The sequence below is a fragment of the Scheffersomyces amazonensis genome (assembly GCF_036850825.1).
Source record: "Scheffersomyces amazonensis strain UFMG-HMD-26.3 chromosome Unknown RJT21scaffold_8, whole genome shotgun sequence".
Taxonomy (NCBI): domain Eukaryota; kingdom Fungi; phylum Ascomycota; class Pichiomycetes; order Serinales; family Debaryomycetaceae; genus Scheffersomyces; species Scheffersomyces amazonensis.
The window spans coordinates 198,559-217,622 of NW_027042748.1; the positions used below are offsets into that span (position 1 = coordinate 198,559).

A 19,064-nucleotide genomic window follows, 5' to 3' on the forward strand; every position below is an offset into this window, starting at 1 on the left:
ATTAGTAATTACTATTCCTTCTAGGGCTACTACATTGACAAGACTACTACTAAGTACTAATGTGTAACTACTCGTGCGTGTTGCATTATTACGATTTAAGACAATAGAAGTTCGTAATTACTGCAACATTATTAAATTTTCTACTCTCCTACAAGGACATAATTCACCCGTGTGGCTGCTACAAATCAGTATCGGTGATCATTATTCCCACATTATTTGTCTCCCGTTTCACCCTTCTCCTTTACTCCTTCCTATACAATATGCTACAAAATAATGCAAATGTCGGCCGACGTGAGAAAATATCTCGCCCGCCTCTATGTCGTTCCGCCAACCTATTTAGGTAATTTTGGAATGTGACTGCACGCACATGACCGGCATTCTAAATTTCTAAATTTCCTCGTAATTCACACCGCTTTAAAACTATGCTAAACTAAGGCTAAACTAAAGCTGTTGCTACTAAGAATGCATAACATCCACACCGCAACATATAGTGCCACCTTACATACATGCCAACTATCACATTAGCAAGTATACCTGATTCAATAATTTCATTACTATACAACTTGTTGTTTAACAATTTCTAATATAACTGTTCATACTTCCACCACTACGGTCATTAATCCCGACTATTACCGGAGCCTCTTCAGTCACTCCATCATAACTACTTATTTATTACCATCATGGGATGGTTTCTTACATTAGTGTCCGTGTATATCCTCGGAGGTATAACTTTTCTACCCATTCTAATCTTTCTATTTATTTATTTACATCCAATACTATCATCGGATGATATAGATCATTTATCCGAAAGTCCGGGCCATCGTAATGCAGAAGAATCAAAACATTTACCTACGAGTGATTTAAAGGCTGGAGAAATTGAAGAAGATAATAAATCTGGTCTAGATACTTATAAAGCTGGTTGGATTATTGTCACTCAAGATTATCTTGAATCTCCGGATGATATTAATTCATCTACTCAATCAATTGTAGAATCCAGTGATAATAAATCGGCTTATTCAGCTTTATATAAATTAGTTCAAAAGGATAATAATGAAAAGTCTCCTGAAACTATTACAGATTTTGATACTTTTAATGATGATGTATCTACTTTAAATACTACTCCAACAACAAATACTTCCAAAACTCCCAATGCTGCTAGTACTTTACCTCCTCAACAAGCTTCATCTACTACAGCCACTACTCCAACTAAATCATCACAAAAGAAACATCGATATTATGGAGTATTAAAGCATGGTAATTTATTTCTTTATAAAGATGAAACTGTTAAGGAAGTCAAACATGTGATTGTACTATCAAGTTATTTTATATCTATATGGCCACGACATTTATCAGATGGTCAATTATTTACTAAAAGTTCAGCTATTGCATTAATTAATGTTAATAAATTATCTTCATTTAATGATAAACGTACCGATATAAATATGTCTGATGGTACAAGTATTGAATCCGCTCCCAAGGGTTCATTCTTTCTTTATTGTGATGTTAATATCGATAAAGAGGATTGGTATTTTGCCCTTATTAGAGCCACTAAAACCAGTGAATTACATGAATCATTAAACCCCAAAATTTATGCTAAAACATTACATTTTAAAACCAGTCATATGATTAATCTTATACAATCATTATATAGTTCTGAAGGTCAACTTCAAACTAAATGGCTTAATGCAATAATTGGTAGAATGTTTCTATCTTTACAAAATACAAAAGTATTGGAAGAATATTTGTATACTAAATTTTCTAAAAAATTAAATAAAATTAAGAAACCAGGATTTCTTGATAAATTTCAAATAAATTCATTATATGCGGGAGATTCAGCTCCATTTTTAACTTATCCAAGTCTTAAAGAGATAAGTCCAGATGGAACTATATTAATTTCTGCTTATGTAACTTATAATGGAAATCTTTCATTACAAATAGCTACAAAGGCAAATATTAATCTTGGATCTCGATTTAAAACTCGAGAAGTTGATTTATTATTAAGTATAACTTTAGCTAAATTAGAAGGTCCAATATTAATTAAAATTAAACCTCCACCAACTGAAAGACTTTGGTATAGTTTTGAAACAGAACCTAAAATTAATCTTAAGATTGAACCAATTATTAGTTCAAGACAAATGACATATAATTTAATTACTAATTCAATTGATAAGAAATTGAAGGAAGCTGTAAAAGATAGTTTAGTATTACCTCATTGGGATGATATAGTGTTTTATAATACTATGGATGAAATTTATAAAGGAGGCATTTGGGATCCTAATGAACGAGAAAAACCAGTAAGACCAACTTCTACTTCTTCAGCATCTTCAGTACATAATTCTACCACTACCACTACTAATGGGAATGGAAATGGGAATGGTATAGATTTAGAAAATGATGATTCTAAATCAATAACTAGTTCAATTAATGGTAATGGAACTGGAAATGGAAATTCAACTGGAGCTCAGTATGATGATCTTGACGAAAAGTCGGAATTATCATTCAAATCTCAAATAAGTAAATCCACAAAATTGTCCAATACGTTAAGTGACTTATCCAAGCGATTAAAGAAGAAAACCACATCTCCTGAACCCAATGAGTTGTTTGTAGAAAACCATAATGTTCATCCTTCTAGAGCAAGCACGGCTCCTGTATCTGGCAATAATACTACCAATACTATGAGTACACTTCGAAAGATCGGTAAATGGTATTTTAAAGATGATAAAGCTAACCACGATGACAATTATTCACCTCCAGAAATGATACTGTCAAGACGAGCACCAAAGAAACACTTTGAACCAGTGTCAATTCCGGAACTGGAGTCTCCATCTCCGGTCCGTAATTCGCCTACTTACGACTTTGGTAAATTCAATTATAATGATTCTGTATTTGACAATAAGAATACTGGTGGAACTACTGGTGCTACAGGTACAGGTACAACTGGGGGCAGTATCTCTCGGAAAGTTAGTTCCAGTACAATGAATCTGAGCTTATATGAAAAGCAGCCCATCAGTACTCCTCCATTACCTCCTCGTGATGATGATACTAATTCTGAGATTGGATCTATTCATCACGAGAAGCCTAGCCACTCTGAAACTTCTACTGCACCACTCCCCATTGATATGACTCCAGGAGTTCTGATTGAATCGGCGGGTATAAGTATTAGTCCTAAAGAAGCCACTACGGGATTGGTGAATGCACAAGTAACCGCTTCTACTTCAGGTGCAACATTGCAGAGAAGTCAATCAACCATCAAGAGAAAACCTCCTCCTCCAGCATTACCTCCAAGAGAGCCATTACCTTCAAGTCATGCAGCACCAGGAGAAGCAGCACCTCCACCAGATACTGAGTCGGGTGAGCCTACAGAGTCGAGTAAGCCTACAGAGTCGAGTGAGACAGAGAAGTCACCAGAAGCGATTGAAACAGAACAGTCTGATATATGAATCATATATGACATTATATATATATATACATGAAACTATACACGATGTATCATACGTAGGGAGCCCAGCCCCCATACATCTGAGCCAATCTCTCTACTGAAGTTGCCTCTTGAATAAGTACATCTACTTGCCCACTAATATGCATAGGCAACCCTTCCTTTTCACTAACCAAACCTCTTAATTTCCGTCTAACTTTAGATAAATGAGCTTCAGGCTTTTGAGTCTTCCAATCTAATAAGGGATCATATAATAAAGTTTCAAGAATATTCATTAATGGAGCTTCATTATCTCTTAGTAAAGATCCGGCCACTTCACAAGTTATACGGAAACTACCTTCAATACCACAAATTCCCATTGCATCAATTAAATTTTGGGTTAATCTAAATGGAACAATCTCAGGTGTCGGTAATGTAGTACCCTTTTCAAATAAACAATCAAAATCAATATGTAATATTGAACCCGATTTTTTAAATATAAGTATATTTTCACAATGTCTATCACCCAATCCAATAATATAACCTACTATAGACATAACTGCTAAAGATCTGGTAAGATTGGTACGAGCTAAATACCAAGCTGATGGATCAGAAAATTGATCAATAAACCAATGATGAAGTACGGGAGGATGATCATTCATAATTGTATTAAATACAGAAATCAAATTACTCATATTATCATTAGTATGACCATTATTTCTTACTGGTTTTTGAGCTTCTTCAAGTCGAATAAATACTTTCCTTTCCAGTAATGATTGTCCCATTCTTTTCCTTTGATCAGTAGTTATTCCCTTAAGAGTTTGAACATCAGGTACAAATTCAATAACTCCAGAATCTTCGGCTAGAGGTATAACTGCATAATTTGGAATATTTAAATCTCTCTTTCTTGCTTCATTACTTGAAGAAAGTAATCGATTAATCATAGTAGTAAATTCTCCAACTTTAGCATCCTTTCTTGTATCATCACGTTTAACCATTAATCTATAAGCCTTACCATCGGAACCTCTAATAGTTATTTGTCGAGGCATTTGTAATGAAAAGAATAAATTAACTACATCATCAACTCCATCAAAAGTTACTGTAGCAGACCGAGGAAATGGACTAATTCGAAGGGTATAAACTGATGGAAGTCTTATATCCAAATTAGATCGAACTGGAATAACTAATGCTTCAAATGGATCATCAAGATTTAATACATTAAAATTCCTTTTCAATGATAATCTCTTCTGTTTAGTATTCTTAGGAACTTTAACATTAGCAATTTTATTTAAACTATTAAATAATTCTTTGGCTTTATCAATATTAAGAGTATCAATATTATCAGTGGCTGCTTTAACTCTCAGAAGAATATCTGATATTCTTTCTCGTCTAATAGAATCTCGAGAATTCGAATGAGATAATACATACCATAAACTATGTTGAGGATATTGTCTAACTATAACATATAGTATAGTAGATATATGTTCATAAGATGGAATATGTTCATGAACAATTCTTGATAATAATTGAGTTATGGCTGTATACCAAACACAAGCTGGAATTGATATAATTCCCTTATTTAAATCATCAACCATTAAATTAATTCGACGTTCAGCTTCTCTATTTTTATTACTTCTTTGAGCTAAATCTAACCACATAGTTATAACTTTAGGTAATGCTTCAAATATATATCTACTACCTAATGATAAAGATTTAAGATAATTTCGAACTGTTTGTTGTTCATAATATCCTGTTTGATCATTACTTGATTCAAATACTTTATTAAAATAAGATCCAAGATCATAATAGGCTCGTTCCGATGCCAGATTAAGTTGGATAGCCTTATTATATTCATCAATAATGGCTTGAGATGAAAGATGATTCGATTCATCAAGCCATTTAGCATAATATAATTGAACTTCAGCCCGTTTCTCATCATTCCCCGTATCACCATCAATATCATGACGAATTTCTGATAAGGATTTAATGGCTTCAGTCTGTTTACCTTGAGCCCAAAGTAATTTAGCATATTCAATATTGGCATCTTTACAATTAAGGGCCATAGCCTTTAAAATCGATCGAGTAGATATATCTAACCGATTATTCTTTCGAGCTAATGAAGAACTGAAAAGTAATACTTCAGCGATTTTCCCATTATCCAATTTCATTTGATTTCCAATATTATGTAATGATAACACTTGTAATTGAGTATCAAATCCTTGATCAATATTAGCTAATCGTTGTTTAAGAATTACTTCATTATCATTATCAGGATCAGACTTAATTATAAGTGAAAGATCATAAATAGAATGAAGTTGATTCATAAGAGTTACATTTCTGGAAAAATTAGATGAGGTGGTAGGCACTAAATTCTTACCAATAATCTTATAAAGATGATTCATACAACTAGTGAATTCCAGAGGTTTATTCTCAAAGAGAAAGTTAACTCCCTTAGCAAATTCATAAGTTATAAGAGTCTCTACATCTTGAGGCTTCCCAATAGAATTCACGACAAAGAACCATTTTTGAATCTCTTTAACATCTCCAGAATATACTGAAGATTGAAGTCCTACAAGAGCCCAATCCAAAGGTATTAAACTTAATTCTCGGGCATCACTCTTTTCTGCTAAAGTAGCCAATACTTCTTCATGTAATCCATGTTCATGAAAAGATTTTAATAATTTAGTATTATTTTCCACTTGACTATCACCTACGGTACCCAATATTTGAAACGATTCTTGAGCTAAATTCCAATTCTCATTATATTGGAAAGTTTTAAGTTTCTCGCCTAAATTATTAGTTGAGAATTTCTTTAATACTCCATTTAATGAATCGTAATCATTTAAATTTGAATACATTGATTGTAAAGTAGTTACAAGATTTAAATTGTCTACTTTACCCTCTCTATAACATTTCTCCAAGTATAAAATAGTTCTTTCATAAGAATCACATTCGGCTGATTTAATGGCAATTAAATCCATGGGTATAACCAGTAAGAACTCTCGAATATATTTAATATTGGCTTTAATCCTAATTGAATCTTCATTTTCAAGATAATTGGTACTGGAATAATGAGTAGCCGTAGATACCCATTCATTTAAATAATCCAATACTTCAAATACGGCTTGGAAACATGCCTTTAACAGTTCAATTCTTTCTGGAGATATGGCTGTAACTGAAGTTGTGAAATCAGTATGAAGAATATTTAAGAATTCTTGTTTAATATTATTAATGGCTAACTCATTACCATTAATAATATGAGATAAGGCCACATATTTTAGTAAATAATTACATAATGAAATATCTTGATCTCGATCTCGGATAAGTCGAGCACATGTTTGAAATATGGCATGTTTCAGACTTTTTGGTTCTGGATCTGGGCCTGGTTCTGATTCTGGTTCTGTAGTAGTATCAAATATACTTACTAATGGTCTCTTTAATAGATCAGATGTAAATTCAACTAACCAAGCTTCATATTTCATACCTAATTTAAATAATGGGAATTCAATAGGTTCATATTTTACTGTGGGGGCCACATATTTAGATGATAATAAAGGTGTTAAAGTGGATTTAGCAATCTCACTAAATCTATCCCATACTAATAGAAGATGATCTTGACTATTAGGAGTTAAAATATCATGATTTAATTTAAGAATCTTAAGGAAATTTTGCATAGCATAAGCCGAAAATAATTGTTTAACTGGATCACTCGATGCCCAAAAGATTTTTAGTACTCTATTCTCAATAAAATCAACTAAGAATTCACTATTCTCTTTATAATCCTTAAAATCTTGAATTATAACTATTTGTTTCTTAATAGTCTTGAATTTAAATTTATTACTATCTAATGATCCAATCACTGACATGGCCTTAGCACATCCAGTAGATATAGATTCATTAGTAGTTTTAAATTTTGCAGCCGTATCTAATACTACTCGAATTAAATCTCCTATACTAACTTCTAACATTGGATCCTTAAAATATTCAGTTTGACAATTTATTTGATACTGTTGACAATAATTAGTTAAATCAAATAATGCTTGTTTAACTACATATTCATTACTAGTATTTAATCGTCTAGTGAATTCTTGAAAGATTACTAATCGAGAGATTTGTTTAATGTTCTTATTAAACCCTCCTGATATAATATCTCTTACTTCAATATGTTTAAGAAATGGAATTGAAAGTAAATAAAGTACTAATCTACTACTCCGCTTAGTAGTGATTTCTGTAAAGATATCCTTAAGTACTCGTACGGCTAAATCCTTAGAATTCTTATCAAATTCCTCATATTTCTGATATATCAGTGAGATAATAATATCAACTATAGTAATAAGATGATTTCGAGGTAATTTAAGTATTAATGCATGGAAATTTCGTAAGGTATGATACTGAAATTCCGCAGTCTCTAATGATGCTTGTAAACAAGTAGATATTTGTCCAAGAGCCGTAGTGGCAGCATTAATATTCGTATTAATAAGAAATTCAATGGCTCGTAATGAACTAATCTTCTCTAAATATGGTTTAGTACCTTTAATATGATGCATATTCTCACTAAATCTTTGGACTAATTCAAGTACATTCTCATCTAATAGAAATTCTACATATTTCCCCTGAACATTGATTGGTTTATCCTTTTGTTTAATAGTTACTTTGGCAGTATACTTTAAGGCATTCAATATTCTATCATTATTAACTATATTATTCCCCTCATCTACTTGAATTTGAAGTAGAATAAACCAAGTCAATTCTCCACTCTTTCGAATGATATCAGCAAGAGTTAATAATTGATAATTAGGATAAACCGTTGAAAGAACATTGATTATATATTGTTCATCAATATGAGCATCTCGAACAAGATAATAAGCAATAATTCTTGATAAATTCTTATGAATTAATTCTAATTTAGTCAAGTCGCATGCCTGGGCAATATCTTGAATAAAATCATGTTTATAATATTCAAGTAATCGAGGAGTAGTATACTCTCTTGTTCTGGTTAAAAAAAATTTAATGGTGACACCCAACACTTCAGTAACTCGAGATAACATTCGAGGTTTCTTTATAATAACTTCAGATATACTAGGTAAAAATGGGAATAATAATTTATAAGGGGGCATAACTTTTGCACTTGATATATATAAAATAGCACTATAACCATAATTGGCATGTTGTTCATTATTTTCTCCAAAATAATCGATAAGTTTTATAAATATAACACATAATCTTTCGCCTTCAGATATAACGGCTAATTCCAGTAATGCTCGTATAGTTGATTCAGCAAAATGTTGTCTATTTTCACTAGTGAAATCAATATTAGTAATGATTTGAAAGATTCGTTTAAAAATACTATCTGTATTAACTGTTTTATCTTGAATTAAGTAGAGTGGAAGTATTCTTCCTGCTAATAATCGTACATCTCGATTATGATTATTGGTTAAACAATAGATAATGAAATTGAATACTCTTTCATCATGAACTGTCAGTGTTTGAGGATTATAACTAGCAAATAACTTATAGATAGTTAATAATAAGTTGGTACATATTAATGGATTAGTATCTAATACATGTCTCTTCTTCCCAATTAAGAAATCACTTATAATGATTTCATATAATCCTACAATCTCTGGTGAAGTATAGAATACTCGACGTTTAACATCGATATTATCATAGTAATTCTTGTATTTAGATCCACTTCCACATCTCGAACATTCATTAATTCGAAAGTTAAAATCTTTACTTAACAAACATGAGAAATTACCTAGGGCAGTAATCATAGTATAAAGTGTATAATCTTCATCAAATATCTGGGATTCATGTTGTATAAGATGTTTAACATAATGAATCCATTGACTAAGATATTCTTCTTGACTTTGACCATCTATTTCTTCATGGTTTAAATGGTTAGATGGTACTATAAAGTTGAGTAATTGTACTGTCATATTATTAACATCCGGATCAATAGGACTAGGGAGATTGAGTAACTTTAGTCTTAATGATTCTAATTCCATATCCACAAATGGTTTAATAATAAACTGATTGGAATCAGATGTTCGATACTCATTGACTACAATAGTATCATCTATAAATGTACCATAACGAAATCGAATTATGTGTAATGCCTTAACGATTAATCCCGGTAATGACTTAGTAAATGATTTATCATCTAACTTTGCCAATAAACTTCGTAAATTATTGCAATTAATGAAATTCTCTACAATATCCTTATCAATACATAAGGCAAATATCTTCAAAAATGTATAAGCTGCTGATTTCGTGACATTCATAGATTTATCAAGATCTGTTCTTAAATATTCAATTATCCAAGTTAATACCATAGATATTTGATTCCAAGTTGTTGAATCATAAAGTACTAAATTATCAGTAAGATTCATTACAACTATAGATTTTAAATTATCAACTAATTGAAGCGTATCTTCATTAGATGGATATGGATATATTTCATTAAGGATAAACCAAATCTTTCGACTATAACTTTCGAATTTTAATTGATAACTAATAAGATTAAGCGATAATTTAATCGATAAATCATAATCATTTAGGATAGAAAACATATGAACAGTTTGAATTAATGTTTTATTCATTTCAATTCCATCATTCCCTATACTATTAAGTAATATAGATATATTTGTATCTAGTATAGTTAATAATTTACTTCGTAGTTGTTTAACATATTTAAAATTATGAAGTTTAGTAGTAACAAGATTAATGATATGAATTATAAATGATTTAATATGATTTAGTAGAGTGATATTATTATGATAACTGGGTATATGATCAATAGCAAATAAAATTGACCAATCGTATAGAAGATAGGATGATTCTGATGATTCTGATGATTCTTCCTCTTCAGTCGGTACGTATATAGAGCAGTAATCATCATATTCTAGTAGAAGATTCAATAAATGTAATCTCTTGGATAATACCAACTCAATGGTATCCAAGAGTCGAGGTACTAACTCATGACTATCTTCACTACTTAAGTTCCATAACTTATCGTTGGTGAATTGAAACAAGTATAGTATTAACTTTTTGAAATCAGCATTATCATCGGTATTAATGTTCTTCTCGATATCGTCCAAGAATTGAGTCAAGTCAGACTTACTTATTCGTTGAGTCGCTGAGACTGGAGCTGAAGAACCCACCGACATGTCGTAGTCGTAGTTCCGCCGTGCTGTGAGATCCTGGTGAAGATGGGTAGACTCGAGTACGCGTTAGTGATTTTCGATGGTGATAATGCGATGGGATGAGGTAAACGCCAAAAGATCGAAGTGGAGCTTAAGTAGTGGTTTGGACAATTTGGTAATATACCACTCATTGATTATGCGCTTTTAGTCTGTACATGTACAGTCTCAACACTCAAGTCTAACAATCTACAATTTCTACAAGCTGTTCTTAACAGTATACTATACTATACTATACTATACTCATATAACACGTTATATTGATTAATTAAATACTATGCACATTTGATAGCTGTTACTACCAGATGTCTTGGCAAAAACATCTTCTAACTCTGGGTATCTCTCGTTGACTTCTGTTCTGATTAACTGCCTATTGACCATAATTGTTGGGTCTTTTGAATAACAAGATATGAGGCTCTGGGGCATGAGTCTCATAATGAGCCCATCCTAATGACTGAGTAATACCTAGACCTCTCCATTCCTCTTCCAATAGTATTCGTAAAGTTCCTGTTTCCGGATTGAAGTAATCTTGAGGAATAACTTTTAACATATTCTTAGGTAACATCACATGTCTGTATTCATGAGTGTCATCACTGTATCGTGGACTGTAATGAATCATATCTTGAAATTCAAGTACTTTGGATCTTTCACTATCGGTTAGATATCTTGGTCTAGTCATTATATGTATGGTTGGTTAATTTGTTTAAGCGAATGGATATGGTTGTCAAGTATTGAGTATTGAGTAATTGAGTAATAGTTGCGGGGTGAGTTATGTAGTGAGTTATCTGTGGTGGGTGGTAATTATTTGTCAATGGTGGATTTGTGACTGTTCAAATGTCGCGCACTATACTCTTTCGCGTCGCCCAACAAATGCTAACCTCAACTCGTTAACTGATGATAGTGCTTCGTTATTGTTGATGATTCATTTGGTACTTTTTTTCCACTATTTGCCAGGGACGCGTACCACCACAAATTTTATCTTGGTCAATTGCGATCAATCGCGGTACTCACGGCATTGGATGCAGCATTCGTTAATTGTCTGGATGTACTATGGTGTATCTGTAGATCCCTCACAAGAGGTGGTACCACTTCTAAAATTACGAAAGTTAGTGTCTTTGTTATACGTAGAATTGAATGATGTCTCTCAAGTATCTCAAGTATCTCAACTAGCCGGCTTAAAGGAGACATTGACTAAGAGATTCATAGTGACAATAGCTTTACCAAACAATCAAGATGTGGAAGCATTCTTCGCACAGCTCTATGAATCATTACATTTGTTAAAACCGTTCAAATACATAGTATTGAACATACCTACATCTGTATTACTAACATTGCATCCATCACTCTTAAAGAGACATCTTGATAAGCTACGACTGCAAATAAATCATTTATCCATTCAAATACCTCTAGTCAATGATAACAAATTATGGGTCATCTTTCAGCAACTTAAGGTTCCTGACTTGAATGTGGCATTTGAAATCACTGCAGATCATATTGATAAACATATATTGCAATTATGGTCGGTAGAACAATTACAGTATATAAAAACTAGATATTCTCCTTCCACAAATTTATTGATAAATAGTATTTTCTCTATATACAATTCCCAAATTCCATTAATACTTCCTGATCTTGATAATATCACTCAATTCAAATTAATTCAACCAAATCCCACCTATAATTTATTGATCGATCCCTTACAGCCATTGCGAGATGACTTAGATAGTGGTATTTACGACCAATTTGAGAAGGATATCACCAAATATGATCAATATGAAGCAGCTATGGATTTGGCTATAGACGATTTAATTGGCCAATATATGTTGGATCCCTTAGTTGTCTTAGTAGTGGGTCCTGGGAATGGAGGAATTCTTGATCGACTCCTCAAGATAGTTGAAGCTCATCCTTTATGCAATTTTAAAGTATATGCTGTTGAAAAGAATCCCAAATGTTATCGAATTCTAAAGACATATAACTCTATAAAATGGAATAATAAAGTAACTATTATCATGGATGATATTCGATTTGTATCACTTAGTTTCCATCCTCATTTGATAGTTTCTGAATTACTAGGATCATTTGGTGATAACGAATTATGTCCTGAGATACTTGCCCGATTCAATACAAATACAGTACAGAAACCTTGCCTCATGATCCCCAATAGTTATACTACATATTTGCAACCAATCTATTCTAATATTGATATTCCTGGGTATGATCAACCTTATATAGTTAATCTTACCAGATATTATCCTATTTGTGAATTCCAAGAAGTATGGACATGGGAACATCCTTCAAGTATTATTAATACTACTTTCAGTACCAAATTGAATTTTGATATTTACAATAATGAAGATTGCGAAGTAACAGGATTTTATGGATACTTTAAAGCTAATCTATACGGACACATTAATATTCAAATAATTGATCCAATGGACACCACCACCTACTGTAAGTCATGGTATCCGATACTATTCCCTGTGCGACGAAGTAAAGTACAAAAAATACTGAAATTTGAATTACTGATTAGTCGATTATCGGATGATCACAAGGCGTGGTACGAATGGGAATTCATGGGAGTACACTATAACAAAGATAGATGTAGTTATATAGATGCAAGTTAGTTAATGTATGATCAATATTTAGGGATATATCTTTCCTTGGGAGCGTTTGATGATGAATGAGTGGAATGACTAGAATGACTGGAATGACTGGAATGATGGTGATGGTGTCTTGATGTAGATGAAGATGAGGATCTGTGACTATGAGACGGCGAGGACTCCTTTCTTACTTTATACGGCTTATCCTTGTCACTTCGAGCTGAAGAACTATCCCTCTCTCGTGATCTATGAGAGTGTCTTGATGCACTGAGTTTGTTTGAGCTCATTTGCTTACGCTTCTCTTGTCTTATTTTAAGTAATGGATCATCACTTACGACACTCTGCTTAATTCCACCTCTCCCCACATTCAATATATTATCAAGTGAGGTTGTGGTAGTTCCTGATGTTTTATTAAAAGATTTATTACCATTCAATAAATTCTCAACCTCATTCTTGCCCTCAGTAAACTCTTTACTTTCAATAAATCCTGCTTCATTCTCTACCTCTGCTTCATCAGTTTTAGGCATATCATCATACATCCAACTGAGTTTATTCAACTTCAATTTCTCCTTCCCCTTTAAGTCCAGAACTTTAAAGTCATCTCCATATTGTAACTTAAGCAAATGCTTATATTCCTGTTCTGATTTGAATTCATCTTCAAGTTTTTCAATCTGCTTAAATTCTGCAAGCTTATTTTGCTCTTCTTGCCATACTTTCTTTTGGTTCTTAACTAAGGCTGGATTCCACGACTTCTTTAAGTTCAAATCTCCTGCCATAGTTGACTTGTGTTTGTTATGTATGGACAATATTCTTAACAAACAATAATAATAATAAATTTTGTTATATCCGCACCAGCGCATCTCATTTTGTTCGGCTCAACCCCAAAACGGTAACAATTGTAATTGATGCAAAATCACACTAAAGAGACATGATAAGGTTAAAGTATAATAGTGAATGAATAGGATCATTCATGTTTATGTTCTTGTTATAATTCCAAAATTATTTTGGTGGTGGTAAAATGTACACAGAGGTATTTGTTTATAATCTAATCTACAGGTTCAAATTTAATTTATCAAATACATATATTAAATATGCCGGCTACTGCTTATGCAGAGATTGCAAAGACGATCTTAATTAGAACTATAGATAAACTAAACATCTAGCAACAGAAATGTTAATAACTGGAAAAACATTTCCTAATTCTAAAATCAACAATTAAACCAAATTAGTTTTCTTATTAACAAAACAAAACTAGAAACCATGGATCTTGATATTCTTCTTTGGTAATTGTAATTGAGTGGTTAAGAATTCACTGACCTTAACACGTTGATCTCCTTGAAGTTGGATGACTTCACCTAATTCATCATCCTTTACGATATTACCATTACAGGCAAAATCTTTCTTTAAAACTTTAAGAATTTTCTTTAAATCATATTCATTTGGAACACCTTGTACAGTAGTTAAAGTCTTTCTACCGTTTCTTTGTTGAATTCTGATATGAATATAATTAGTTGGTTGAGCTTCTGAATCACCAGTGTCGGCGAATGGATCTATATTTATTTAATGTTAGTAATTTGTTTTACGACTTTAATTACAGTAATTATTAATTCATTCCCTCATTCGAATCAAAAAAAAAATTCATTTTCTATGTTGAAGATAAGGATAATTAAGGGATCAGATATCATTTTTTGATGATAACAGTAGTTTACAAACTATCATGAGTGATAGTCATATTGTATGAACATGTTTGAATCTTATAGATATGAATCATAACACTCATTAAAGTTGTAATGATATTTTACACAAGTAGTAGACTACCGCCACTAACTTTTTAATTAAGGCAATGCGAATGACACTAAGGAATGAATTGTACAAAAACACACATACCAAAGGAAGTTAAATTCTGGATAGTTGACATATAACAGTAAAGATTTGATGTATAGTACTCCTTTGGATTCTTGCTAGTTGTCTAAATAAGAGGAATCTTAAGTATTAAACGAGTCTTTAGGATAGTTATTGGCTAAGGAAAGAAGAAGGAGTATGACTGCTTGGCGTATGTAATTTTCTTTACTCATTTCTTTTTCGTTTCTTTTTTTTTTTTTTGGTTGTTTTGCTTTGCCTGACTGATTTTACTGCGGTCTGGGTCTAACGTGAACGTGATATAAGTATCGTGATCAGATTACCCGGACTTAGCTAAAAATTGGGTTCTCTTATGTAAGCATCTTGATGATTCTTATGTCAGCATTGGCATGTGATAAGTTTCATGCGACCCAGAATAGGAGGTAAGCATCATAGTTGTATATTGCGGTAAAGGTGTTTGCCTCTTTGGGACCTGTCCATAATCCAACCGCTTTAATAGGAAACTTGAACTTTAACTATGCAAGGTAATTTTTTGAACATCGACTAACACTAAAGAATAATTAACCAACCATTTGTTGACCACTTTGTTAAGTTCAAACTAACACTACCATCAGCTTTGTTCGAATTAAATAATCGACTCAGCCAAAAAAAGAAAAAGTCCCCATACTTAAACTTTAATAATATACAGCGAACAAACAGATTGATCGATCGCTCATACTATTTTGGATTTTGAATTTTTGGATTTTTTTCAACTCTTTCCACCATTGCCATCCGACCAATTTCGAGCCAATTGTTTTGAAACAACTCATCAGTGGACAATACTAGAGTAATATACTTAAGATTATTCTGACTCAATTATTTTTTATCATTTATTTGTTTTCCATATCATTGCCCGCTAAAATTAATAATTTATTTATTCATCGTCCATAGATCAGATCATCTCATCTACACTTGCTAAGCATTATATTATTTCAATTTAATTTAATTCAATTCAATCAGTTCACCAATATTTATTTATTTAATTAATTAATTAATTCATCATGAGTAAACATAATAATAAAATATTTAATAACCCTTCGGTTAATTCAACTGCCAATACTACTCCTGCTCTTTCAACTGTAACTTCAAAGGAAGATAATGTTGAATCTAAGAAACAACCAGTGGTCAATGAAAGAGAGAAAAAGAAGCAAGCCTTTATTACCAGAACCATATGGACTTTAATTATGATTGCTGGTTTCTTCATTGTATTAGCTTCAGGTCATTTGGCTATAATTGGCCTTGTATTATTATTTCAAATCTTAACATTTAAAGAAATAATCGCATTAACTTCAGAACCAGCTAGAGATAAAAAGATTCCTTATAATAAATCATTAAATTGGTACTTTCTAATTGCTACATTATATTATTTGGATAGTCCTTCATTTTTTGGTTTCTTTCAAGATTCAATCTTTTCCTATAAAATCTTAACTTTCCTCATTGTAAATCATAAATTTATAAGTTATTCATTATTTGTAGCTGGATTCATTTTCTTTGTGTGGACTTTAAAGAAGGGTTATTATCAATTTCAATTTGCTCAATTATGTATAACTCATATGACCTTAATTTTAGTTGTATTCCAATCTCATCTAATTATTGATAATATTTTAAATGGTATAATTTGGTTATTCCTTCCTGCTTCTTTAGTCATTGTCAATGATGTATTTGCATACTTGTGTGGTATTACATTTGGTAGAACTCAATTAATAGAAATTTCACCAAAGAAAACTGTCGAAGGATTTGTTGGTGCTTGGATTTGTACTGGAATTGCTGCCGTTATCTTCTCCTTCTTCTTATCTCAATCTGATTATTTGATTTGTCCAGCAGTGAATTTATCAACTCACTTATATAACTTCCCTCATTGTGAACCAAATCCAGTTTTTATTCCTCAAATTTATCAAATTCCTCAGAATATTATTGATATTGTTTTTACTCCTATCAAAAACTTTAATAGTGCAATTGAACCTCAATATGAAATCATCTCAATCAAGCCAATTTACATTCATTCTGCAATACTAGCAACTTTTGCTTCTCTTATTGCTCCATTCGGAGGATTCTTTGCATCTGGTTTAAAAAGAGCTTTTGGTATCAAGGATTTCGGAGATACTATCCCAGGTCATGGTGGTATAACAGATAGATTAGATTGTCAATTCCTTATGGGTTCATTCTCCTATTTATATTACCAAACTTTCATTTCCAACCAAAATGTTTCCATTGGCAAAATCTTACAGTTGGCGATTATAAATCTTTCTGTACCACAATTAATCCAATTAATAAAGAGTTTATTAAGATATTTAAATAATTTAGATGTTATTGATGAAGACAAATTGAGAATAATATTTGGTTTGTTAGATAATTAGTCAATTTTGTTCCGATTTAATAATTTTTATCCATTTCCATCGGACTGATCACAAATATTGGTTATGGGTTAATCACTAAACATAGCTCAACACTTTTTAATGATGATTCAATTAATTTTTTTTTTTACTTTATTATATTTCTACTCCGTTACTTAATTCAACTTAATCTTGATCTCGTTAATATGTCATTTTAATAATATCATATTCCTTTATACATATTATTGTTGCCTCTTATAAATACATCCTTTATCATAACTTCAACAAATAAAATATGAAAACTAATTTTAATATCACGCAATTTGTAGTAAACTGATTATGGCACTAATCAACATCTTCTTCTATTTGCTTCATTTGCAGATGGAATGAAACGAAATATTTCAATTTCACATAAACAATAGAAGTTGATAGCCGAACGGATGGAATTAATATGTAAATAATAAAGAAATAGAATGATTTTGCAAGCATGGCCCCTGTTGTTGAATCAACAGAAATTCCATATACAGTAAAAGTCAGGGGATATTACAGAAGTAGCAATATTCAATGGCTGTGTCAAATCTAACAATAGATCATTCAAATCAAATCAAGCTCAAGGTTTGTTGACTTGGAACGGAATGTTCAGCACTCCGGAGTAACAACATCGGTTAACAAAGTAAACTATGAAATGAAACTAAGAAGCCCATAGCTCAAATACCGAATCCCACCACAATAGAATTCAAGACGCTGGCTCTAGTAAAGTTACACTAAGAAGCCACTTGCCATAATTCAATACATTATGGTCTACAATTTGCCATAATTGTGCTACTAACCTAAGCCTAATTGGGAAATCGCCTGTCATTTATCGCTGGTTAAGATACTTCCCGATTGGGAATAGTTTCCTGCAGATAGTCTATTTTTGTATTGCGGCATGGAGCTTGCTTGAGTATGAAGAGAGATTTTTCGATGTTGCTGGCGCATTACATTGTTGCTGGTTAGTTGCAAAAAAAAATGCGCAAAGACTCGAGACTTTGCTAGTACTGTAAAGATGTGGACATAGGCCAGCTCATGTAGTCTAATGTGTATATATACCATGTACCACCCCACCAAGAACAGTTATTTTCTAAATCTTTCTTTCTTTTCCATCTATCTCACTCCCAATACTTTCGTTAATCTCGCTTCGTCCAACTCGAACATACATTCTTTCACTAGCGACCTACAAAATAAGACTATTTCATTCTTTTAATACATAATCCAACATAGTCACACACTTTCGTTCATTAATTCACATAATCATACACTCTTTCTTAATAATAAGTATAATAATAAAATGATATTAATAAATCAAATTTTAGCTGTGATATTTTTTATCCAATACATTGAAGCTATTCCTTTACCTATAATACTTACAAGATGGCATACAGCTCCAACTTCAACTACAACTCAAACTTATACTACTGGTACTACTACTGTTTATTTACCTCCTGTTTTATTATTTATAAGTGATGGTACTACTTATACTAGCACTTTAACTGATGGCCAATGGGCTACTACTCCGGTTACTACTACTAGCTACTATCAAGATCCAGCTCCAACTGAAACTCTTGCTGCTACAACT

At 31.9% G+C, this 19,064-nt stretch overlaps 7 protein-coding genes across 7 annotated transcripts; 3 read left to right on the top strand and 4 right to left on the bottom strand. All coding sequences in view use genetic code 12, as the record gives it.

The window, feature by feature from the left end:
• Positions 1-456: 456 nt before the first annotated feature.
• RJT21DRAFT_123179 (uncharacterized protein) lies at positions 457-3,487 on the top strand. The gene has a single exon (XM_064882633.1). It carries the CDS (start codon positions 681-683, stop codon positions 3,438-3,440), a length of 2,760 nt encoding a protein of 919 aa, XP_064735918.1. The 5' UTR covers positions 457-680; the 3' UTR covers positions 3,441-3,487.
• On the bottom strand, positions 3,488-10,855 carry MEC1 (protein kinase; the record flags this gene model as incomplete). Its single annotated transcript, XM_064879915.1, has 3 exons — positions 9,381-10,855; positions 6,837-9,293; positions 3,488-6,785 (listed from the first exon to the last, which is right to left on the bottom strand). Exons 1-3 carry the CDS (start codon positions 10,582-10,584, stop codon positions 3,490-3,492), a joined length of 6,957 nt encoding a protein of 2,318 aa, XP_064735919.1. The 5' UTR covers positions 10,585-10,855.
• Positions 10,856-10,858: 3 nt separating this feature from the next.
• On the bottom strand, positions 10,859-11,415 carry CKS1 (cyclin-dependent protein kinase regulatory subunit). Its single transcript, XM_064885073.1, has one exon. It carries the CDS (start codon positions 11,294-11,296, stop codon positions 10,988-10,990), a length of 309 nt encoding a protein of 102 aa, XP_064735920.1. The 5' UTR covers positions 11,297-11,415; the 3' UTR covers positions 10,859-10,987.
• Positions 11,416-12,275: 860 nt separating this feature from the next.
• Positions 12,276-13,241, top strand: RJT21DRAFT_89499 (methyltransferase family protein; the record flags this gene model as incomplete). Its single annotated transcript, XM_064885610.1, has 1 exon — positions 12,276-13,241. A coding segment is annotated over one exon (966 nt), but the record flags the coding sequence as incomplete, so codon positions are not given.
• Positions 13,242-13,252: 11 nt separating this feature from the next.
• RJT21DRAFT_3476 (U2-type spliceosomal complex subunit) lies at positions 13,253-13,993 on the bottom strand (the record flags this gene model as incomplete). The annotated part of the gene is made up of 1 exon (XM_064884234.1): positions 13,253-13,993. The coding sequence occupies one exon, from the start codon at positions 13,991-13,993 to the stop codon at positions 13,253-13,255; it is 741 nt and encodes a 246-aa protein (XP_064735922.1).
• A 292-nt stretch (positions 13,994-14,285) lies between these two features.
• SUI1 (translation initiation factor eIF1) lies at positions 14,286-15,329 on the bottom strand. The gene is made up of 2 exons (XM_064882634.1): positions 15,105-15,329; positions 14,286-14,767 (listed from the first exon to the last, which is right to left on the bottom strand). The coding sequence occupies exons 1-2, from the start codon at positions 15,133-15,135 to the stop codon at positions 14,469-14,471; spliced, it is 330 nt and encodes a 109-aa protein (XP_064735923.1). The 5' UTR covers positions 15,136-15,329; the 3' UTR covers positions 14,286-14,468.
• Positions 15,330-16,117: 788 nt separating this feature from the next.
• Positions 16,118-17,473, top strand: CDS1 (phosphatidate cytidylyltransferase; the record flags this gene model as incomplete). The annotated part of the gene is made up of 1 exon (XM_064885607.1): positions 16,118-17,473. The coding sequence occupies one exon, from the start codon at positions 16,118-16,120 to the stop codon at positions 17,471-17,473; it is 1,356 nt and encodes a 451-aa protein (XP_064735924.1).
• Positions 17,474-19,064: the final 1,591 nt, after the last annotated feature.